This window comes from Lethenteron reissneri, chromosome 8, assembly GCF_015708825.2.
Source record: "Lethenteron reissneri isolate LAM-NWPU_2019-01 chromosome 8, ASM1570882v1, whole genome shotgun sequence".
Taxonomy (NCBI): domain Eukaryota; kingdom Metazoa; phylum Chordata; class Hyperoartia; order Petromyzontiformes; family Petromyzontidae; genus Lethenteron; species Lethenteron reissneri.
The window spans coordinates 1,809,540-1,834,728 of record NC_083786.1 but is presented as its reverse complement, the minus strand read 5'-3'; the positions used below and the strand labels follow the sequence as shown (position 1 = coordinate 1,834,728).

The 25,189-nt window shown below is 48.6% G+C and overlaps 1 protein-coding gene across 1 annotated transcript in view; it reads left to right on the top strand.

Moving 5' to 3' along the window:
• LOC133359771 (RNA-binding protein Nova-1-like) overlaps nt 1–25,189 on the top strand; it is a 48,476-nt gene that overhangs the window by 12,584 nt on the left and 10,703 nt on the right. The window contains 1 exon segment of the mRNA XM_061578304.1: nt 18,814–18,957. Coding sequence (XP_061434288.1) covers nt 18,814–18,957 — 144 coding nt within the window.

Genomic DNA, 25,189 nt, shown 5'->3' with positions numbered 1-25,189 from the left:
CACAGAGTTTTACACCGAGGGGCGACAGCAGAGAACCGACGGGAGGCTGTGACAGTTCGAGACCTTCGGTGTCCGAAGCAGATCAATGGTGAAGCGGAACATATGCCCAGGAAATATTCATGAAACAGCCACGCACAGAGGAGCATAGTATCGTTTGAATATGTGCAACTAAATGATAAAAAACCCATTGAGTCGCTTACGAACTGACACTGATTTGGATAATTTATATCAGTCAGCAAGGCACGCATGGACGTGAAGTCAAGCGGCGGCCGTGTTGTTGCTCGCGTCAAGGAATTCCCATACTTGTCAACTCCATACGGTTCACCCCGTATTCTTATAGAGTGAAATTGAGTTTTCAGGTCCATACGGCGTACAGCCGTTTCAATACGGACAAAAAACATAATGGTTGTCTATTTGTTTGTGTTCCTCCCTTGTGATGGGACTTTGGAGGATAAACGTTGAGATTTCTAAGGGCACGTGTCGATCAATACGGTTTGAATTTGTCTGTAATAAGGTAGGGCACTGATTAGGGATTGACCGGTTTGAGTTCCAGTCGGGTGAGAAATCGTGATGAACTCGTTCTTTATTTTTCAATTCCGCACGTACAACCTGCAGCGCGAAGAAACGTCTGGCAATCACCCCGTTCTGGCGCCCCGAACGTCCCCTAATCGTGCTCCTTATCAGCCTCGTCTCCACCCTTCTCGAACCTTCTCCGTCCCTCCACCAATGCCCTTCGTCCCCTCCAATCAACAACTCCCTCATTTACGATTCATTTTTCCCGAGCTTTTACTAACTAATCTCGCCGCCAATCGGAGTTGAGTGTTTCGCCACCCTCCGATGAGATCGTTGCCACGTCAGTTCTCTTTGTGACAGATGCCCAATTGGAATCGAGCACCACATTTCGGTATTCTTCTTCTTTCGTACGGCCGATGGAGATGCACAACAACGACTGCACTTTGACATTCAAGTGGTCAAGCCACAGATGACTGCGTCAGGGGCAGCGGAGTGTTATCGCCGTGATGTCTCCTTCGTATCTGTGGATCGGTCATTGCGTCGTCATACGTTGTACGGTCTGTTCTGGATGACCACAGGAGCACATTACTACTGGAGCATTTTTTTATTTTTACTTCACGCATCGGGTATCTGCATCTGCTATGGTTTGTGCGGATGCGTTTTCGGGTGGACCGTGAGCTTTGTGGAAGATCAAACCCAGGGGATCTTCTGCATCTTTCACAACAAGGTGTTTGTTTGCGAGTACTTTTGAACTCCACTCAGCTCCCCAAACTTCATCGGGGTTGAACTCGCGTTGCTTATGTCAGTGCTGTGTGTTTAGTCAGTTTTGCTGTTGTATGGTGCGGAGGCCTTGACATTGCTCCAAGCCGATTTGGACCGGCTGCAGTCCTTCCACACGCGATGCCACAGACGCGGTCTCGGCGTCCGATGGTTCGACATCATCAGAAATGTCACCGCTGCACCTGCGACCGATCTCAGGTGCAGCAGTGACGGCTGTCACTCTGTGGACCCCGTTGCCCCCCCGTCTTGATGCGCGAACTCCACCAGCAAAATAGCCCTCTCACTTCGGTTTGCCGGTCGACGTTTGGAGTGAGGCCTGCGACCCTCACATCACCGCAGACGTCGGTGTACGGCAGCCGAGAGCGGCTCCTGCGAACGCGACTCACGCATTTGGCACCAACGGCCCTTCGCTGACAGTGCGCGAGGAATGCATTTAACTTCTGTCAACTCACACGCCGCTAGACTCGCCGACGATTCGTTGATTATTTATTTGCTTCCGAAGGGGTCTCCTCTCGGCGTCCCTTGCAGTTGTAGTATAGTTCTCAACATCACCTGGATTTGTGTTTTTACGAGGAAATACGGAACTCAAAAATCATCATTAGCGTCATAGTGGAGAATATAAATAACACATTGATAAAAGGGGACGATATGTCACCTTCACATACCCGTCTCTCCACGTAAAAAACATGTTAGGAATTTCTTGTACAACCCAACAGTGGCATGGTCTTGAGGGAATGATTGTCCACGTCTGCTCATTGCAATATGATTTAAATTAAATAGAGCTTGTTTGTCAAAAAAAACTAAACAAATTAGTCAGTGACATGAGACTAAACGTAACTAAAGTTTTTTTTATTTTACCAGGTAAGGCCCACTGAACTATACAGCTCTTCTTCAGAAGCGACCTGGCCACAAATGATTGCGAAACAAAAGTGGCTTATTTCGTGGAAATTTACAGCAGCCAAATACTCTAAACGCACGTTCATTCTAAATGCGGAGGGAAAAACGGAGGACCCGGAGAAAAATCCACGTGACCACGGGGAGAGAGACACGCAAACTCCAAATATACAGCAGCAGGCGTCAGGGTCGAGATCGAACCCACGACCTCCTGTATACCAGGCGAGGTAGTTAACATCTCGCCACCCCATAATTTTTCACCACATATTTCACCAGCAATAAAATACTTTATATGGTTGTGTTACTCTTCAGTTCCTCAATATTGTTCAACTGGGTTTGAAGTGATCGCGGTGGGCTTCCAGGCCACGTGGGTTTAAACGCATTTTTTGTCCTGGTGCTGGCAGAAGGGAGGTCATCAGCCACGAGCAAGTTGAGGTGCAAATGGGAGCCCTCCTCGAGAGGCCCTGCATCAGCATCTTAGTCTGAAAATAATTACAAATATGAGCCGAGATTAGCGCCTCTATGTAAGATGATTCATCTAATCTATCACCTGTCCCATGCCCCCCTTGCATTATCTGTGGAATAGCGGCGCTGAGACACAGACAGTGGGAAGAGTTCCATATCGGCCACACGCTATAAGTGTCTTTGGGAGTCACGGAAAATAGCAATCAGGGATAAAGCAAACTAATGATACTTCACATCGGTAATCCGTGATAGAGCACAGTCAACCAGGAGGGTGCGTAAATGTACGATAGTCCCCCCGATTGTCTAGAGCCGTGGTGTCCAACACTTCTGGCCCCAGAGGCCACCGTGAACCCTCAACGTACGTATGGTTAGTTGGAAAATTTCGGCACAGTAGGGGGTACAGCTGGTGCATCTGCCAGTCATCGCAGTCAACGCATGGCACCTGCTGGGTCTGTCCCGTGACCTCCTGTCAGCGAGCCTTCGACACTTCGCGTGGCCTCAAAGTGCACCTGGCCTGGCACATGCGCCGTGGTGACGTCACCGTCACTTAGTGGCGAATGGCAGGGTATTGCTATGTATGTTTAACTTCTTTCGCACCTTACGTAGCCAACCGTGCTAAATGGAGGTGCGGGGGAAGGACAACAAACTAAATACAAAAATAATTTATTAAAAAATGAGGTTTAAATCTAGATTCTTTAAAAGTTCATAGCTCCCAGTGGCTTCTTAATATCGGAAGGAGGAGCGTTCCAGACGGCCGCAGAAGCGCATGTGAAAGCGCGCGATGCGGTGACCGCCGTTTTTGTTCGATGGCCAGCCAAACGCCCCATTCTGCGAGGATGAACGGAGTTGGCGTGATGATCATAGCTGTCAAACCACACGGTTTACTCGTATTCTTGTACAGGGAAATTGAGTTTCCAGGTCCATACGGCGTACAGCCGTTTCAAGACGGGCAAAAACATGTTTTTGTCTATTTGTTTGTGTTTCTTCCTGGTGATGGGACTTTGTAGGATGAACGTTGAGATTTATAGAGGGCATGGGGCGACCAACAAGGTCTGAATTGGTCTGTAATAAGGTAAGCACTGATAAGGGGTTGACAGGCATGGTGATGGTGGTTCATACTCCTTGACGCGATCAGCCGAGGTATTGGTGGTTCATTTGTGGCGAGCACTTTGTGTGTGTAATGAGTGCGACCTCACAATGTGTTCGTTCGGCAACTGGAAGCCGATGCAACTCGTCGAGCACTGGACCCACATGGTCGGATCTCGCGGTACCCGTCGACTATTAATACATCGCAGACCCACAATGCAGCAGTTCAGAAACACTATAAACGTTCTTTAGAAACACCGTGAAAAAATGTAAATGACTGATATATATTTTTAAAAATACCCCATTAACTTGATTTTTATTGACTCACATTAATGAGACGGATGCTGCTGCTCGTTTTTTCAGTGACCAGTATAAAAAACATGAGATATACTGTCGTGCTTTCTGAAATAAAATAAAAATTGTATCTTCAACAGTGCCACGGATTACTTCCATTCGGACCACCCAGCTGAGGTGTCCACGGCCCCACAGGTGGTTGAACCGCTTCGACCGGCGGTGGTTCTTTAATTCTAGATTGGTTCTTTAATTGTTCTCATTCCAGAGCACACCGATCCAAACACTCGCAGTGGGCTCCGCTGGATGGGTCGGTGGGTTGGTGGGTTGGTGGGTGGGTCGGTGGATGGGTGGGTGGATGGGTCGGTTGGTGGGTGGGTCGGTGGATGGGTGGGTGGATGGGTTGGTGGGTGGGTTGGTGGGTGGGTGGCGTTGCGCTGTCGCCCGAGAGGCAATTCGCGATCGCGTACTTCTACGGATGCGATCGAGAAGGAGGAATTCGGGTGGCGCTGCCTCAATCCGCGTGTCGGCGCGTGGTTTGTGTTCGTGCCTCGTCGGGGAGCGGCAGTGCAACGGTCAGCGCTACCAACTCCGGCTGCCCGAGTTCGATCCCGGCTCACGGCCACCGACACCAGTGACGATTTATCGGCATCGCTCCTGGGTCTCCCCTAGGTCTACTCAGCCCCAAATGGGTACCTGGTGCGTCGTGTAGTAAGCATCGCCACTGAGGAGACAACGGCGGCCGGGCGTGGTGCTGGCCACCCACCCCCTCGTGTGCCGTGCCGGCCTTCAATGGTGCTAATCGTTCGCAGCACTTGCCCCAACAATTTGCTAAGGCTGTACGGGGGATCTTTGTCGTGTCTGTGTGTGTATCTATCTCTGTGTGTATACGTGTCTGTGTGTGTGTCTATCTGTGTGTGTCAGTGTATCTATGTGCATATGTATCTGTGTGTATATGTGTCTATGTATACGTGTCTGTGTATACGTGTCTGTGTGTCTACGTGTCTGTGTGTATACGTGTCTGTGTGTCTACGTGTCTGTGTGCATACGTGCCTGTGTGTATACGTGTCTGTGTGCATACGTGTCTGTGTGTATACGTGTCTGTGTGTATACGTGTCTGTGTGCATACGTGTCTGTGTGTATACGTGTCTGTGTGCATACGTGTCTGTGTGTATACGTGCCTGTGTGTATACGTGTCTGTGTGCATACGTGTCTGTGTGTATACGTGTCTGTGTGCATACGTGTCTGTGTGTATACGTGTCTGTGTGTATACGTGTCTGTGTGCATACGTGTCTGTGTGTATACGTGTCTGCGTCTCGGTGTTTGCGTCTCGGTGTTACTGCGTGTCGGTGCTTTCGGGACGAGGGATTTGAGGGCCCAGCGCTGACGGCCGCTGTCTTTGGCGACCTCGAGGCGGGCCGATTAACGCACCGATCCATCGACGTTGGATTATGAACGCTCGCTGCACGTCCATCGACGGGCGCGAGCGCAGGGATCGATCTCGCCCACGTACGGCATGGGGTCGCGTCTCCACCCTCCGGTTTGCAGTCGCAGCCACGAGACATGGAGAAATAATCACGGGAATTGAATCAAAATCGTGAACTCCCCCCCCCCCCCCGAATGTGCGACAATCCATTAGAAAAAAGCCGGGGAGTGAATTGTTTCACCCAAACGAATGATTCTGTTTTTTTATTTATTCAGTCGGCATTGAAGAAGAGAGATTGGGAAGTAATAATTGTGAACACGAGCTGCATGGGGCAGTGAGGGTTGGGGGGGGGGGGGCTGCCTTCAGGAATACTGCACTGTCCCAAATTTGATCACGAATAGCAACTTTACCAATGTGTACCCAATGAACAATGTGCTCAATCAGCGCGTGTCGTTTCCACAGATGGTTCACACAATGAACTTAGATATAATCCAACAGCAATCCGCTTTGGTCCCACCCACTCTCGGCAAAGCGAGATCGAGTCGAACTATCTCCAGTGGACGAATGGGCCTCCCTGGGTTAGCATGCGTTTTTTAAATTTCCCAGTGCCCCCTTTCTCAACGCCAGGATGTGTCGTCGTTACGATGCACCCCAGACGCCCACGGGTGCTTTGAACATCGCCTCTACCTTCCTGTTACTCTCGAAACAAGACGCTGCAGATATCGCCATGTACATCTTCAATAGCCAAGGTGTAGTATTGTAGTCAGTCCACTGACTTCGTGAACTGCAGCCAACACACACGTCCCCTGCACTCTGCCCCTATGGCGAGATGTTAATTCCCTGGCCTGGTACGCAGGAGGACGTGGGTTTGATCCCGACACCTGAACGCCAGGATGTGCCGTCGTTATGATGCCATTGTTGCGCCACTGCTCGAGGTTTCCGGGTTGACTTGAGTGCTCTTGACGAGCTGCCATCGCTGAGATCCTCCGTTCAAAAGATTCGGACAGCAACGCAACAAGGGAGATGTTAACTCCCTCGCCTGGTATGCAGGAGGTCGCGACTTCGATTCCGACCCTGACGACGGCTAGCTGATTATTTGGAGTTTGCATGTCTCTCTCTCTCACCCCCGTAGTCGTGTGTAAATGTCCCCACGATAAGCCATCGCTTCTGAAAAAAGCTATATATAGGTTAGTGGGCCATACCTGGTGAATTGAAAAGTGTAGTTTAGTTTAGTCTCGTTACTGACTATAATTTCAGTTGAACACGTAAGCTTCCACCACCAATATTATCACTCATCGAGGTGTTTTGGGTGAGATCGCGTAAATATTAATTTGTCGTTAAACCCGCTACCACCCGACACAGCCAAGGAGTAAGGGTTGTCACGTAAACAGAACATGCCAATTCGTTACTAGTACAGCACACCGGTGTGTTGGAGAGTAAATCCATAACATTTACAAGTGCCGAGCATTGCTCTGAAGCGGGGCACGTGACGACGTACAGTCTCCTCGTGGGGAAAAGAGGTCACTTGAACGGATCTCAGAACGGGTTCTGTGATATCCGCATCGGCGGACGGCCATTTTCCATCATGGGGATGGCCACTGCTCTGGAGTTGAGGAAATGCTTAAGGATAATTCACGCTGTCGAAAACCATCACGGTGTATTCCGTGAGCCGTGATTACGTGACAGTAAAGTTCCGCCGCTCAAACCAGTAGGTTTCAAAATACATTGATACCATTATTCCCTAGAGAAATGCTGTTCACATCATGCAGAATTACAATGAGCGTTGGCATAAAGCCAATTCCTTTGCGATTTTACCAGAAATATCGCTCATTTGTACCGTCAAACCATTATCTCCTCCAAATGATACTACACACCCATTTTTCTTCTTCACGTGTGGTGCCAACATTCACTTGCTTATTCAGTATCCGGCACTTGATGATAATGTGCCCAGCAGTGGACAGATGATGATGATGTGGCCTGTTCTGTAGCCCCTGGCGAGGTCTTCCACAATGTACGGCTCCAGCGGGAGCACGAGAGAAAGTCCCAGGGTCTGTGTCTCACTGCAGTGGCACGCATCAGTGTCGCTTATCATGTTTTTGTTAATGTAATCTCTGTTTACAATCTCTATCAATTTGCAGTCCGTCTCCTGTACGTTGTATTGTGGTGAAGGTGTCTCTTTTGAGTTGTGAAGAGTTATCGAGGCCAATTTTAAAAGAGAGGGGCGAGGTTTGTTTTGAATTTAAATCGTTCAAGTTAGTCCATGAGGATTGTGGTATTTTATCGAAGGCTAGTTTTACAGAATAACCAAACAGTCCTGCACAAATCGGTGAGTTTTATAGCTAAAGAATGTAATCTTTTATTTACTCAGCTGTCCTTTCTGTAAAGTTGATCACATTTTGCTCTGGGTGGCTGATACATATTTGGAATGATTAATCATACATTTTTGGGTCAGATGGAGTGAGAAAAGTTTTTGTCCATACACCCCGCTTCACCCGACACAGCCAATTAGTAAAGTTAGTTTAACACTTAGGCTTTCGCGACCAACATTATTCGTAATAAGGTTTTTGGGTTAGATCGCGTAAGTATAAATGTGTCGAAACCCTCCACCACCCGACTCGCCCAATCAATAAGGGATTTGTCACGTAAACAAAACGCCAGTTAGTTACTACTTCAGCCCACCGGTGTGTTGAAGAGTGAATCGGGCGGATCACCCCAATGATGCTGGATGTAATTACCAGTGAAACGTCAGATTGTAAATGTTGTGGATTCACTCTTCAACACACCGGTGGGCTGAAGTAGTAACTAACTGGCGTTTAGTTTACGTGACAAATCCCTTACTCATTGGCCGTGTCGGGTGGTGGAGGGTTTCGACACATTTATACTTACGCCATCTATCCCAAAAACCCTTATTATGAATTAGTAAAGTTCTTGTCACGTCAACAAACATGCCAATTTATAGCCTGCTTCAGTACAACGGTGTGTTGGAGGGCGATCCATATACATTTAACAGTTGGGCACGACGCTTCGCTAGTACTTACAACCAGTATAATCAACCAGCATCATCAGGTAGCCGCCAAAATTGTGGGTGGAGGGTGCACGAAACACATTTAACTCTCGCAATTTGGCCCAAAACGAAATAATGAATCACAATATTGGTCGCAAAAGCCTACGTGTTAAAGCAATATTTAGAAGATCAGTTATTTCATTGTATTAAAATTCTCAATTTCCTATAGTTATTATCTGTTCTTTGGAAGAACCTCGAGTTTGAAATGTATTGTTTCAATGTCTGTGGGATGGGTTACTAAACCATCTACCATGCCATCCTTGCGTTCCTTTTTCTCTCTTTTAATGTTCATTGCGAGTGGCCACGTAACAAGAAATTACGATTTTTGTTTCATCGGCCATTGTCTATCCACTGCTGGATTAATCCCCAGGCTGTCAACATCGCTCATTGCCCTTCGATGCCACGATCCATCCGCCTCTGCTCTTGGCGGTCGTCCTTTCGGGGTCATTCCCTCCATTGGCTCTCATTCCACCATCAGTCTCAGCCATTCCCATCACCTGCTCTGGCGACCAATTCTACCTATGCCGATCCATCTACCGTGACATTCAACAACACGCTGTCTCCGATTGTTGTTTTTGATCCGTGCGTTCCACTTGCTGCGTCAGTATCATTTCAAACACACACACACATATATATCCACGCTTTTCAATTTTGTTTCATGTTCTCTGTCACTGTCAATGTTTCTGAGCCTTCTGTTCCAGCGACTCTAATTCACTATTGACTTTCTTTCTTTAGCCAAATTGGAATGTCGCTCTTTCCATGATCAAACTCGGTCTTGTTGCAAACGAAGAAAGGATTAAGCGCTTCAGATTTTATGACAATTTAATTATAAGAGCCAATATAAATGAACGACATGTATGTTTGAATAACTTCATATATAAGCCTGCAAAGTTACTCCTAATTTTAGTTGCTTCCAGTATTTGAGCAAAACAATATTCATTCTTGATTTGAAGCTTTCGTCACTGCAGGAATCGATACTCTTTGGTTCTTTCGGTAAAGTCACGTAGGTAGAAAAAGAAAACAAAAAAATAATATATCACGACGTTTCGATGGCAACACAAGCGGTATATTCACGTAAATAACTTCACACGTAGGCTTTTACGATCAATATTCATTCATAATTTGGGTAACATCTCGCAGGTAGATTTGTTGTTTTTACTACACCCCTCCACCACCCGACAGAACCAATTGTCAACATGTTGCTTGCTTTTCAACGCTCCGGCAGTGTGAGCTGAACAACCGAATCACTTTGATTGGCTCTGTTTGGTAGTGGAAGCTTCAAGGTACCAGGGGATTGACATCGTCCACGCACGATCTAAACCAACATAAACTAATCGTGTACAGCAAGCCTGGTAAGAAAACACATGCCATTTTGGAAGGATACAACTGGAACAGAGCAGAATATGTACATGTAGGGAGATTACTGGAGGCAGCTCAAGATGCAAATAATTTACTGAAGGGTTGTGTGTTCACACAGGATAACTAGTTGTGTACAAGTTATGTTTGAATTCATTGCTGTGCTGGCATTTATATTTATATTCAAGTCTGCTGGTTATCAGGTATTCAAGGTTTTTTTTTTTATTAAAATGTTTCTTCGAGTTGTTCACGGTATTTGAGAAGAAGAAGGCTACGTAGTGGTTTACCCAGGCGTAGAGGCGCTTAATTGGGTGTCTGACGACGATGCATCTCTAGAAAACGTTCAAAACATGCTCCACAATGCATGCAAATCAGTCGAGCATGTAAAAAAAGATTAATTTTATGCGAGTGTATCAGAGGCTAACGACGCATTCAGAATGACGACATCCAACAAAACGGAAACGTTAAAAATAGAATGCATAAAAAATGAGTCGAGATTAAATTAATATATTTATTGCATTAAATCAACTCCTGCCTTTGAGATTCCTCCTCAAAAACACTGCTGGTGTCACCAGCAACCGCATCAGGACATCAACAACAGGCCAATGCGCGCACCTCCTTCATGAATGGAAAATGACAGACGCGAGCCAGGGGAGTGCGATTGTGGTCATGCAAACCAAGCTATGGACCGTAGGGCAGACACAAATAACTACAGAGAGAGCCATAGAGATACATAGAGACGCATAGAGACGCATAGAGATAGAGACCCATTGAGACTCATGAATATACAAATAGACTCATAGATATACAGAGACTCATCTATATATATAAAATCGTGCATGTCTGTCTGTCCGTCTGTGTGTGTGTGTGTGGATTTCGGACCATACGCACTTTCATTGGACGGCGGTTGCCCCTGGCAACGGCTAGCCACGCCTTCGCCACTTTCATTGGACCTGGCAACGGCTAGCGACGCCTTCGCCAAGGGCTGCAGTTTCATTGGACGGCGGTTGCCCCTGCCAACGGCTAGCCACGCCTTCGCCACTTTCATAGGCTCCGTAAATAATTAAATAATAGCCATTACACAGTGTTGTTGGAGCGCTAGGGGGGGGGAAGGCACGCCACCCGTACCTGCCTCTGCCGGGTGGACAATTTAGGCGAGGCCGCAGGCTCTGCACGCTACTAGGCCTCGACACCCACCACGCCACTCTGAGGTAAATTCATCAAAGTTTTTCCTACTCTTCACTCCACCCCCACCACAATGTGTGCAATTAATATTACTTTTAAACCCAACGCGCCAACAATCGATTACTTAAATGTTCACTGTACACATAGTCATTAAGCTGGGTCGGCGTACTGCCAGTCTATCATGTAGACTGTAGCCTGCTTATTAAGCTCGGTGAGCGTACTGCCACTCTATCATGTACACTCTAGCCTGCTTATGAAGCTGACTGCGTGTACTGGCAGTCTATAATGTGGACTGTAGCCTGGTTATTATAATCGATTCTTTATATGTTCTTTGTACAAATAGTCATTAAGCTGGTTGAGCGACCCCAGTTCCATTCCAACTCACGCCCACCACCGCTGACGATTATTTGAAACGGACCTGGGCCTCCCCTAGGTCGATTCAGCCTCAAACGCGTAACTCCTGTCATGTGTGAACATCGTCACTGGGGAGACAAAGGCGGCCGGGCATCGTGGATCCAAGTCCTGGGCGAAGCCGGGTCATGTGTATGTGTGTATGTGTTTATGTGTATGTCTGTGTGTCTGTATGTATGTGTGTATGTATGTGTGTGTATGTGTTTGTGTGTATGTATGTGGGTTTTTTTGTATGTCTTTATGTGTATGTCTGCGTGTCTGTATGTATGTGTGTATGTACGTGTGTGCATGTGTTTGTGTGTATGTATGTGTGTGTCTATGTATGTGTGTGTATGTGTTTCTGTGTATGTATGTGTGTGTATGTGTTTGTATGTGTTTGTGTGTTTACGCTCGCATTACACAAATGTGTTGCAGGTCTAAGGCGTTCCTCGCGCAGCATTGCCGCTTTCTTTTTTCAGTCGTTTACTGCCGTACGCACCCTGACAGTCGTGTGTGTCTGCAGCAAGCGCGTGTATGTGTACCTATGGACGCGCGCGCGTGTGTTGTGTAGGGGGAACGGTAGTGTAGTGCTTAGCGTGCTGTCTGTGTCTGTGTGTCTGTGTGTGTGTCTGTGTGTGTGCGTGTGTGGTGTGTGGGGAGCGGTAGTGTAGTGGTTAGCGTGCTGTCTGTGTGTGTGTGTGTCTCTGTCTGTGTGTGTCTGCGTGTGTGGAGCGGTGGGTGTAGTGCTTAACGCTACGCTGCGCTACCAACCCGGCGAACCCAGTTCCATTCCCGCTCACGACCACCACCGGTGACGATTATTTGAACCTCTCCTAGGTCGACTCTGCCTCAAACGAGTAACTGCTGTAGCGTATTGACATCGCTACTGGGGAGACAAAGGCGGCCGGCCGTGGTGGATACAAGTCCCGGGCGAAGCCGGGTAGTACAGCTAGTAGAGATACATAGTAATAGATATACAGAAACCCATCGAGATACATAGTCATATATATATACAGAGACCAATAGAGATACATAGAGGCATATATATTAAAAGACTCATAGAGATACATAGAGACTCAGAGATATACAGAGACTCATAGAGATACATAGTAATAGATATACAGAGACCATCGAGATACATAGTCATATATATACAGAGACCCATAGAGATACATAGAGTCATATATATAATACAGAGACCCATAGAGATACATATATACTGATAGATATACAGAGACCCACAGAGATACATATAGACTCAGAGATATACAGAGACCCATAGAGATGCATATAGGCTTATATAAATACATCAAAGACAAGCCACAGTGCGATTGTGGCTATGCAGCCCAAACTATGGACCACGTAGTAAACCCACTGCAGTCTGTGATCCTTCAACTGAGAACAGCGAAACGAACTCTCTCCTGAAGCCCTCTCGTGGCTTGCAGACCTCCACATTTGCATTCAGCACCTGAACATGTTGCTGCCATACGCAATAATACAATGGTGAAGTTAATTGAACTACAGCGGTGTCAATTTCTACAAAATGTTGTTACATTCCAGAGTGCACGCTAAAGTAACCCGTATTGTTTCCTCTGCAATATCCGTAATGTCGTCTTTATAGCCTGGAGTGATACGAATTGCTCGAATAAGTATTTACAAAAAAAAATTATAGCATTGTATTTTTACACTTAACTCCAGTGGGGATTGGAGCATGACCTAGGGCATTTGTGTGACCAAGGTTTTTATTTGGTGTCAAACATTTCAGTTAAATATTTCAATATATTTAAAGGTCTCCCAGCCCATTAATCTCCACCCTTCTCCCTCCACTGACCACGGCGAAGCACCGCGTCATACGCAGCACGTCTAAAACAGGCCGCTCATCGTGCCCAGATCCAGCGGCGTCCTGGCGGAGCGGCGCTTCTCCGTAGCTGCATCGATCATCTGCCGCTCTCTCTCGCTACACACATGCGCAGCAGCAGCAGCAGCAATCACGCACCAACCAGCGTCAAGCAGCAGCTCAAGGCTCTCACCCGTTCAGTGTCTCACCTGGTTCAGGCTCTCACCTGGTTTAGACTCTCGCCTGGTTCAGGATCTCACCTGGTTCAGGATCTCACCTGGTTCAGGCTCTCACCTGGTTCAGAATCTCACCTGGTTCAGTCTCTCACCTGTTCAGTCTCTCACTTGGTTCAGCATGTCAACTGGTTCAGGCTCTCACCTGGTTCAGGCTCTCACCTGTTTCAGGCTCTCACCTGGTTCAGGATCTCACCTAGTTCAGGCTCTCACCTGGTTCAGTCTCTCACCTGGTTCAGACTCTCACCTGGTTCAGTGTCTCACCTGGTTCAGGATCTCACCTGGTTCAGACTCTCACCTGGTTCAAGATCTCACCTAGTTCAGACTCTCACCTGGATCAGGCTCTCATCTGGTTCAGGATCTCACCTGGTTCAGACTCTCACCTGGTTCAGTGACTAACCTGGTTCAGGAACTCACCTGGTTCAGACCCTCACCTGGTTCAAGATCTCACCTAGTTCAGACTCTCACCTGGATCAGGCTCTCACCTGGTTCAGGATCTCACCTGGTTCAGACTCTCACCTGGTTCAGACTCTCACCTGGTTCAGACTCTCACCCGTCCAGGCTCTCAACTATCCAGAATCTCAACACTTCTAGGATTTACCTGTTCGGGCTCTGACCTGTACACGTTGGCATACGAGGAACTTTGAGCTCTGTTTTCACGCCTCTGAGTTCTCGATTGAACGCTGAGTTTTATTTGCAAAGTACAGGTGTGTTATAAATCATGTTTATTATCATCATTATCATCCATAAGAAGCAACAACCATTTCGAGTGTGTCTAAATGTTGGGTGTTGGATGTCTTGATATTTGCTATACGTGAAGACATCTCTCCAGGTGTGTATTTAGTGAACCGAAGCAGTTGTGGGCAATATTGTATCCCTCGATTTACGAGGGGGATGCGTTCTTGAAAAAAAACGTAAAACGAAATTATGTAAACCGGAAAAGGCTTTTGCCATCAATTTAATACTAAACTTTGCAATGTGTTTCGGACAGTCATTTCAACTCTACTCCTAGCCTAAACATATCCACCTGTTGTCACTTTTCATGATACACAAATTATAATAAAGAACATACACATTATGCCGATTGAATGATAATAATGAAAAATTTTTAACCAAAAATAATTAACCTCTTCAGGGAATTTAACCAAAAGATCCACCGCATGTTGGATCAAACGGAAAGGCGACGTGGAGGCGTGGCCGTGGCACTGCAGGGTCACCGTGTGACGCTGCCGTTGACGGTTGATGACGTAGCCGCCCCCCAACCGCGTGGCTTCTCATTTGATGATCTCGTGGCGCGTGAATTTTCGTTTCGCGCGGAAATTCGAATTCGTAAATCGAAAAGTGCGTCCGTAATTTGTCAATTGCGTTAGCGCTTCATTTCGTAAAGCAAACGTTCACAAGTGATAGTGACCCACGGGGGGGGGGGGGGTCAAATGAAGTGACGTCATCTTGACATGCTGGGATTCCTGTTGGCATTCCGTTTGAAGCCTTTTTTTACCTGAATGCTTGTTTTTTCATGGTGTAAATTAAACTTCTTTCGCACCGTACGCAGCTAACCGTGCTAATCCGGGGGTGCTAAATTGCCTCGAGCTCCAGAAAGTGGCTGACATTATCACACAGTACTGGCGAGAGGGAAACGCTCTATCCCATAGACAGATAAGGTTGAGCCCACAGTTTTGCTGTACCACCTTCTCGTGACAAGCCATGGTATTTACTTTCTCATGAGAAGGGAGTTCCACAACATGTGTGCGATCCACCAATCCTCGCTGTCTCCACAGTGCTGGCTTGCAGGCGTGCGCCACCACCGCCCGGCTATAATAGCCGTGTGCATCTGCTTTACTGTTAAACAAAACTATGCAATAATGTCCGACAATAGCAATATATGTAAATGTATTATTGTATGTTGGACTTCTTTCGTACCATACATAGCCGATCGTGCTAATCGGAGGTGCGGGGGGAAGGACAAAATAAACACGAAAAGCAGTTACAAAGAAATTAGTTTTTATCTCGATGATTTAAAATGCATAGCTCCAGTGGCTTCGTAATATTGAAAGAGCGTTCCAGACGGCCTCCGACGCGCATCTCAAAGCGCGCGACGCAGTGGCCATCTTTGTGCGATGTCCAAGCCGTGATGTGTGCAGACGCTTTTTTGTTTTTTAGTTTGAACAAGTGTCATGGGAACGCAGTGCAGTTCGCGCTCCGTAATGTGAGCAGGTTGTAGATGACGCGTGAAGCGAGCGGGTGGCATGGTGATGGGCATGTTTTTTTACGTGACGAGTAATACTTATTATACTACTACGACTCATAATCAAGGGAACACTAACACAAATCTTCACCTTCCCTGTCCAGCATTCGAACGGTGACTTGGGAGCAGCAATCTGTTTGATATATCTCGCACAATTCGGGTTTCACGTGATTGCGGGATCAGTTGTTGATTGACACGTGATGCGCCGGTGATTAACGCAACAACGGGGCAGCTTGAGAAGTGACAGATAATCTGTGGACGTCTTCGTTCTTTGACACAGATTGGAGGTACGCATTAATGTTAGACACAAATTACGTAAAAAAAACGAAACATCAAACAATACATTTGCAAAAAAATGTGCATTCTCGCGCAAATGTTTGCCGCATTCTAAGCATCATCAGCCACGATGACTCCACTGCTGGATGAAGGCCTCCCCAAGCCATCGCCATCTCTCGCTGCTCTCCATTGTGACGGTCCACAACTGGCGCCTTCACGCAGGCCGATTTCATCGCTCCATCTCCTCGGTAGTGGTGCTGTTGGGACGCGCCCCGTGCATCCTGCCTGGCGCACACACACAGAGGGTTGGATCGCAGACCCAGGCAGGGCATGCACGAGGGGGGGGGGGGCACCCAATCTGAGCGATTTAGTGAAAACCCCCACTTCCAAACAATGCAGAATGTCTCCGCAGAGTGCACGACCCCCGGACATTTCTGGATCAATCCACAGACACATTCCTTTCCATCAACGCAGGCTCAGTGCAACAGCTGGCGTGCATTGTACACGCCCGTAGGAAGCTTTCCACAATCGCACGATGACTCCAGCAGAAGCTGGATATCACCACAACCCCCTAGGGAGCAAGGCCAGTTGTGCTTACACCAGCCAGTAGTGTGCTCGTTTCAGAAGTTTCACTTCGCCTTCCGCGCTCCCCCACCAGGGTTACCTAAGCGCGCGTTGCTTATATCAGAAGTGTGCTTATCGAAGGCGTGCTTAAATGTAGCTGCCACTGTTTTGGGAAGCATTCCTACGACAGCCGAGCGAGAGCGGCGGGAGCTCATCGTGGGGAGGATCGGCCGGGTCACATCCACGTGTTGGGGTCACCACGCGTTGGGGTCACCACGTGTTGGGGTCACCACGTGTTGGGGTCACCACGTGTTGGGGTGTCACGTGTTGGGGTGTCACGTGTTGGGGTCACCACGTGTTGGGGTCACCACGTGTTGAGGTCACCACGTGTTGGGGTGTCACGTGTTGGGGTGTCACGTGTTGGGGTCACCACGTGTTGGGGTCACCATGTGTTGAGGTCACCATGTGTTGAGGTCACCACGTGTTGGGGTGTCACGTGTTGGGGTGTCACGTGTTGGGGTGTCAGGTGTTGGGGTGTCACGTGTTGGGGTGTCACCACGCGTTGGGGTCACCACGTGTTGGGGTCACCACGTGTTGGGGTCACCACGTGTTGGGGTCACCATGTGTTGAGGTCACCACGTGTTGGGGTGTCACCACGCGTTGGGGTGTCACGTGTTGGGGTGTCACGTGTTGGGGTGTCACCACGTGTTGGGGTCACCACGTGTTGGGGTGTCACGTGTTGGGGTGTCACGTGTTGGGGTGTCACCACGTGTTGGGGTCACCACGTGTTGGGGTCACCACGTGTTGGGGTGTCACGTGTTGGGGTGTCACCACGTGTTGGGGTCACCACGTGTTGGGGTCACCACGTGTTTGGGTGTCACGTGTTGGGGTGTCACGTGTTGGGGTGTCACCACGTGTTCGGGTGTCACGTGTTGGGGTGTCACGTGTTGGGGTGTCACCACGTGTTGGGGTGTCACGTGTTTGGGTGTCACGTGTTGGGGTGTCACGTGTTGGGGTGTCACCACGCGTTGGGGTCACCACGTGTTGGGGTCACCACGTGTTGGGGTCACCACGTGTTGGGGTCACCATGTGTTGAGGTCACCACGTGTTGGGGTGTCACCACGCGTTGGGGTCACCACGTGTTGGGGTCACCACGTGTTGGGGTCACCACGTGTTGGGGTGTCACGTAGTTGGGGTGTCACGTGTTGGGGTCGCCACGTGTTGGGGTCACCACGTGTTGGGGTCACCACGTGTTGGGGTGTCACCACGTGTTGGGGTGTCACCACGTGTTGGGGTCACCACGTGTTTGGGTGTCACGTGTTGGGGTGTCACGTGTTGGGGTGTCACGTGTTGGGGTGTCACGTGTTGGGGTGTCACCACGTGTTCGGGTGTCACGTGTTGGGGTGTCACCACGTGTTGGGGTGTCACGTGTTGGGGTGTCACGTGTTGGGGTCGCCACGTGTTGGGGTCACCACGTGTTGGGGTCACCACGTGTTGGGGTGTCACCACGTGTTGGGGTGTCACCACGTGTTGGGGTCACCACGTGTTTGGGTGTCACGTGTTGGGGTGTCACGTGTTGGGGTGTCACCACGTGTTCGGGTGTCACGTGTTGGGGTGTCACGTGTTGGGGTGTCACCACGTGTTGGGGTGTCACGTGTTTGGGTGTCACGTGTTGGGGTGTCACGTGTTGGGGTGTCACCACGTGTTCGGGTGTCACGTGTTGGGGTGTCACCACGTGTTGGGGTGTTACGTGTTGGGGTATCACGTGTTTGGGGTGTCACGTGTTGGGGTCACCACGTGTTGGGGTCACCACGTGTTGGGGTATCACGTGTTGGGGTCACCACGTGTTGGGGTGTCACCATGTGTTGGGGTGTCACGTGTTGGGGGGTCACCACGTGTTGGGGGGTCACCACGTGTTGGGGGGTCACCACGTGTTGGGGGGTCACCACGTGTTGGGGTGTCGCGATGCCCATGTGGAATGCTCAGCGCACGCGGACAGCGAAATTTTATTTGTGGAGAGACGGCGACCACGACCACCGCCAATTCAGCCCCCGCAATGGATGCGCATCACCAATGCGTCAAATCCACCGCCACCTCAAATTAAACCCGCGCGCTAAATCGACCCGGCGAGTGTTCGGCTTTTGAGACGCGAGTCGTGATGTTGCTGTATCCGTCTTCTAATCCCCCCCCCCCCCCCCCCCGCCGCAGAAGAAGGCCTGTACTTCCTCAAGATTCTCATTCCGAGCTATGCAGCGGGCTCCATCATCGGCAAAGGTGGGCAGACGATCGTGCAGCTGCAGAAGGACAGTGGCGCCACCATCAAACTCTCCAAGTCCAAGGACTTCTACCCCGGTGAGTCTCTCCGACGCCCAACGGTGGCCAGGGGACTTCAATTCGCGTGTTCGCCGCACGTCGCAGAGGTTCGCGGTTCGACTCGGGACGGCCGCCCTGGTTAGAAACGTGCATTGAGATCGTTGAGGTTATTTTGCTGCTATACATTTCCACGTGATAAGCCGCTTTATTGAGCTGTCATTTGTGGCCAGGTCGCTTCTGCAAAATAAGTAAATACCTCATTGGGCCTTTGCCTGGTAAGATGGGGATGGTTTAGTTTCATTTGTATGTTTTTGGATGATTTGTTTACCTCTATTGTACTTTGTTTGTGGTTGTAAGGTTCTGATCCGCCCCTACTGAACATCTGTAAAAAAGAGCTAATCAAATTCCTCCTGCAGTATAAGTAAATATTTAAGGAAAATAAATATTTTCTGAATGCCGCGGTGTGTGTTAACCGGAAAAAGAAACACGCGGCCCGTCCGCTTCGCGGAGTGCACATTGAAAGACTCCGTCGCCGCATTCGCAAGAATAGGCCATCACTGTGTGCCGGGGTCATGGTCCAAACGTGGCACGCAAAAAAAATACACCGCCAAATTACTCGATCGAGATTATACGCAGCAATCGACGACCCCTAACTGCCAAACCCTTCTGGAAAAGAGTCTCGAGACCCAGTGAACCTTTCCTGGGTAAACAGGCACAATGATAATGATGATATTCTTGGTTCTTTCGGTTTCACACCTGATGATGATTGCTTGTGTTGCAGTCGAAACGTCGTGAGAATTTTGATTGTTTTATATTCACATTATTTTATTATTTCCCTTCTACGTGACTTTACCGAAAGAACCAAGAATATGAATCCCTGCAGTCACGAAAGCTTTAAATCAAAATAATGATTATGTTAATGCATATTTGTCTTCGAAAGCATTTCTCAAAACATCCCGGAGGTAATGTGCACCTTGGCCAGCGGCGGTCTCGTCCGTCCCGCCTCCACCTCCGATTATCACCGTTGGCTTCGTACGGTGCAAAAGAAGTTCAACATACACACAAGGACATACAGATCGTCAGTTCACACCACAGCAACTGGATTTCGGTATCTGAGTGCAACGATTTCGGTAAAGTCACGTAGATGAAAAATTCAACTAAAAATAATAAAATTAAAATAACTAAATTAAATCACGACGTTTCGGAGGCAACACAAGCTTCCGTCTTCAGGTGGAACCGTCACAGCACGCTTGCCGTATCAAGTATCAAGTAAGATACAGCAATCGTGCTGTGACGGTTCCACCTGAAGACGGAGGCTTGTGTTGCCTCCGAAACGTCGTGATTTTTATTTTATTTTTATTTTACTTTTATTAATTTGAATTTTTTCACCTACGTGACTTTACCGAAACAACCTAAGAATATAGTTATTTTCAGTTTTTTTTTCATCTATACGTGACTTTACCGAAAGAACCAAATAGTATGGAGCCTTGCAGTCACGAAAACTTCAAATCTGGATATTTGGTGACGTCTGGACCGGTGTGGGACATTATTATGTCAGGGCACATGTGAATAGTGTGACCCCCTTTGCCACCATAGACCAACACCTTGGACATATTCCTCAGTCAGTCGCGGATCTATCATCAGCACTGTGCAGTATCCCGTGACCAATTCAACACAATGCAGTACCACCGCCAGGTATCGGTGCAAAACAATTCATGGCGCTCGAACAACGGTACTGGACTGTCTAGGTCAAAGCCAGACAGGTGGCAACCCTACACGTGGTGGGGTCTTGGCTGGCAACTGGTCCTGTCAGGCACTGAGCCAGGCCTTGCTCCCTTGCTAAATTCAACTTTTTTTTATTTTATTTTACTTGGTAAGGCCCACTGAGCTGTATAGCTTTTTATTTCGTAAGTGACCTGGCCACAAACGATAGCTCAACGAAGTGGTGCATCATTCGGACATTTGTAACAGCCAATTACAGTACGATAAACGCGTGTTGATTCTAAATGTGGAAGGGAAAACCGGAGGACGTGGAGAAAAATCCACGCATCCACAGGCAGAGAGAATATACAGACTCCAAATATACAGCAGGCGTCAGGATCGGAATCGAACCCACGACCACCTGCATACCAGGCCAGGGAGTTAACATTTCGCCACCGTGATGCTCATGGTGTGTGGAAGTCATTGACCTTCCTGTTCTATTGCAAACGGACCGACCCACTGTTATTATCACGTGGCAATGAGGCTTGACACAAATCAGCTCGTGTGTGTGTGTAGGTACTCGGTGGATTGTGATATCGCGTGATCGTGAGAGTTGGCGGAGGCTTAGGAAAGGCCTTCATACAGACGTCGATTGACCGTGGCTGATGATCGAGGCTTCAAAAGAGATCTGGCAGATAATTGGTGAAACGTTTTGAGCGTCACGCTCTTTAAAAAGACACATGACCATTGATCTCGCGTCGGGCAGAGCACTTTGCTGAAATGGGAACTTTCCCCATTTGCCAAAACAGCTGTGACAAAACAAACTCTTAACGGAATGCATACCACCAAAATAATAATTAGCGTCATCGTGGAGTGTATAATTACCAAAATAAAGGCTCATACAATTGTCCCTTTCGTGTGTATATATAACTCTGTCTCTTCATACATTCAAGCAAAAAATATATTTCCTTAAAAAAACCGATCGGCTTTTTGGGAGTGATACTATCAGCAGCATCAAGTCAGTCCAAGCGAAACTCTGGAGCGGTTTTGACATGCTGTCATCAGCAGAGCCAGGCTTGCTTGCATCAATGCTGCTGAACTGCCAGACGGTTACGGGCAAGGACCCCCCCTCCCCCCTCCCCCCTCCTCTTTAAGACACGGATACCGCTACAGTCCAGGGGCCCCCAACCTTTGTGGCCCCAGGGACCGGTTTCGTGGAAGACAATTTTTTCACGGATCGGGGTGGGGGGGGGTCATCATTGGGTCTTTCCCCCTTTTCAAAGAAGCTCTCCAGCGACGTTTGTTTTTTACTCATGTTGGCTACTAGGGGTTAGCAGCTTGTGGGCTCACCGACACTGTGACAAGTGCGCAGTGCGGGAAAGAGGCGCGGATGTAAGTGGTAAATAATAAAACAATGGGGGCGGCCACGCGCGGACTCACCGCTCTCACCTCCTGCTGCTGTGCGGCCCGGTTCCTAACAGGCCACGGTCCGGTACCGGTCCACGGCCCGGGGGTTGGGGACCCCTGCCGTACACAATATTGCAGACAGTGGCGGACGTGAAAAGCCTGCTGAACCGAACTAATCGGTGGTAAATCACGGACAATAGCAACGTGTCCCCATGCCGCATGAGCCATCACACGCATCGCATCAGATTGGCGTATTGAGTCACTCCACAAATGGCCACGTTTGAACGGGGGGGGACAGGGGGGCAGGGAGGGGGGGTCGTTCGCCCCCCCCCCCCGCCGCCCCGCCATGGACCTGGCGTGCCGACCGGCCACTCCGTCCCTCCACGAAGTGGTGCACCAGCGCTATTTTTTGCTCCGCGAATGTCTCCCGATCCTTCCCCGCTCAGCTGTTTACCTTGGGGAACGGCTCGAGAGCGAGCGAGCGAGGGCACGGGACGGCCCCCCTCCGCTGGCGCGCCTTGTTTGGTAGCGAGTGGCGTTGCCCCCCGCCCGCGTGGCCCGTCCGGCCGCGTGGAAATGTTGTTATTATTTATCCTCGAGGATTCGTGGCATTTCGCCTTTGCGTTTAGGAGCCGCTCAAAAATAGCTCTCTGCAGTGGACATAGGGTAGGGTTTTTTTAGGTTTGTTTGAACGTTTACATTTGATGCTATTTCTTTTACGTTATTACATCCGAGTGAACATGCAACGTTGTGTCAATGTTGGGCTAACGATGGCACGTGGTTGGAAGCGTTGGACCCACGTCACTGCTGGCAGAAGGGCCTCCACTAGAAGTAGCTCTACAGAGTCCCTCTCTAGCGGGTACTTGGCCTACTCTTCCACACCAGCCAAGCATCTTGTAGTAGGTGGCATATCCACACTTTATCCGACCGTGACTGTGGTGTACCCACTTATACCGGGACACCTGTGAAGAAGAGCTTTATAGATTTCGATTTAAAGCTTTCGTGACTGCAGGGATTCATCTTCTTGGTTCTTTCGGTAAAGTCACGTAGAAGGGAAGTAATAAAATAATATTATGTTTTATTTTTATTATTTTATTACTTCCCTTCTACGTGACTTTACCGAAAGAACCAAGAAGAAGAGCTTCATAGCTCATCGGATCCCTCCTCCTCCTCCAGTCTAAATAAAGATTCCGATTCTGATATACCGCGAGCATAGGCCGAGTTTGACTTCTATATTTGTGTGCGGCGGGGTTGGGAAGGAATTCACATTAGGAATCGCGGGTGCATATAATTAATAAAAAAAAACATGGAATGTTAATTGTAAACTACTGGGAAAAAATGGTGTCCAGTTTGGTGGGGGGGGGGAGCGTTGCCCCCCCCCCCCCGTGCCCTCCAAACTGCGCCCATGACCACGAGGTGGGGGGGGGGGGGTGAATGTGAGTTTACTACTTTCAAAAGAACCGCCCCCCCCCCACAAAACTTGCAGTCGTGCACCCAAGGTGCCCAACGCAGAGTGCGACCGCTCGCACGGAGTCAACAGGCAGAGCGCTGGCGCGGGATGTGGCCGTGCCGCCTCGCCACGCGGAACAGCCGCCGGCGTCTCTGCCTCCCTCTGCCTCCCTCGCTCGCTCGCTCGCTGGGACGAGGCAGCGGGCAGCCCACGGCAGCAGAAGAAACAAAAACCGGACCCGGCTCCGGTTGCGCCGTTGGCAGCTGACTCCCAATTAGTCGTCGGCGTTCCCGCAGAGCCGGCCGTTATCCCCCCCGCCCAGCCTGCCCCCCCTCCCTCCCATACCCACCCCGGAAAGTTAATTAGCGGAGCGTCTTCTCGAATAACAATCTGACAGATGCTCTCGCAAATGTTGAGAGCGTTTTTTTGGGGCCGACCGTGCAGCAGTACGGCGGAGTTGGTTTGGCTTTCTTTCAATGTCCACTGCACTGGATATAAAAAAAAATGCGTAAGATTCCTCGCGAATACAATGATCCGTATTTGTGTTTGGGCGAGGCCACGTGGTGGTTCCATGCCACAAATCTTGTGGAGGGTTAACGATGAGTGAACATTTTTGGGAATAAAACGACCACAAGTCCTAACCCAAAAAAACTAATATGAATAACTGGGATTATTTTTAATCCCTCCCAATGATTTTGTATTCATCCGTACACTTCATTCCTTTCATCCGAGTGGTAGAGTGCGGATAAATACAGATAATAGGGATGAGATTGCTGCCACTTCTGCATCGCTGCCCTTCTTATACCCGCACGAAGATGCCGACAATGGGAAGACGCCAGGACATACTTCCTAGCATCCGGCTTCCGTGAAGTCCGTTGGACAAGCTCAGCGGATACGAATTATTCTTTGGTTCTTTCGGTAAAGTCACGTATAAAGATAAAATAATAAATTAAATAATAGCATACGATGTTGCTCTCTCTATGTATCTTGGTGATATCTGTCTGCTTATATGTCTGTCTATAGTTTTCTGGTTAGATTTTATGTCGCTTTTTCATTATACCTGATGATGATTGCTTGTGTTGCAATCGAAACGTCGTATGCTATTATTTAATTTATTATTTTATCTTTATACGTGACTTTACCGAAAGAACCAAAGAATAATTCATGCAGTCACGAAAGCTCCAAAATTAAGACGGATACGAATTGATGATTTTGCAAAGGAATTTCTGGGTTAGTAGTCACAGCAACGAGTTCTTAGTGACTGCCATACACAGTAGCAGATGATCATGATGATGATTTACATAATGCTGAAGACAATTATTTGCCATGCACAGTAGCAGCTGGCCATGATGATTAAAATTATGCTGAAGACAATGATTTTGCCATCCATAGTAAGAGCTCATTAAGATGATTAATATCATGCTGAAGACAATGATTTTGCCATCTACAGTATCAGCTGATCATGACGATTAACATCATGCTGAAGACAATGATTTTGCCATCCATAGTAGCAGCTGATCATCATTAATGCTGAAGAAAATGATTTTGATTCTGAAGATGACAATGACGATGGGTGCTACTGATGCTGCCCCAGGAGATCAATGCCGCCTTGTGTGCTGTGTGCAGCCACTCACAATGAAGATGCTGACCGTGATGATGATATGCCCAGCCGTGCGACTGCGGCGACTGCGTTTGTTTTAGGGCTGTCAGAAA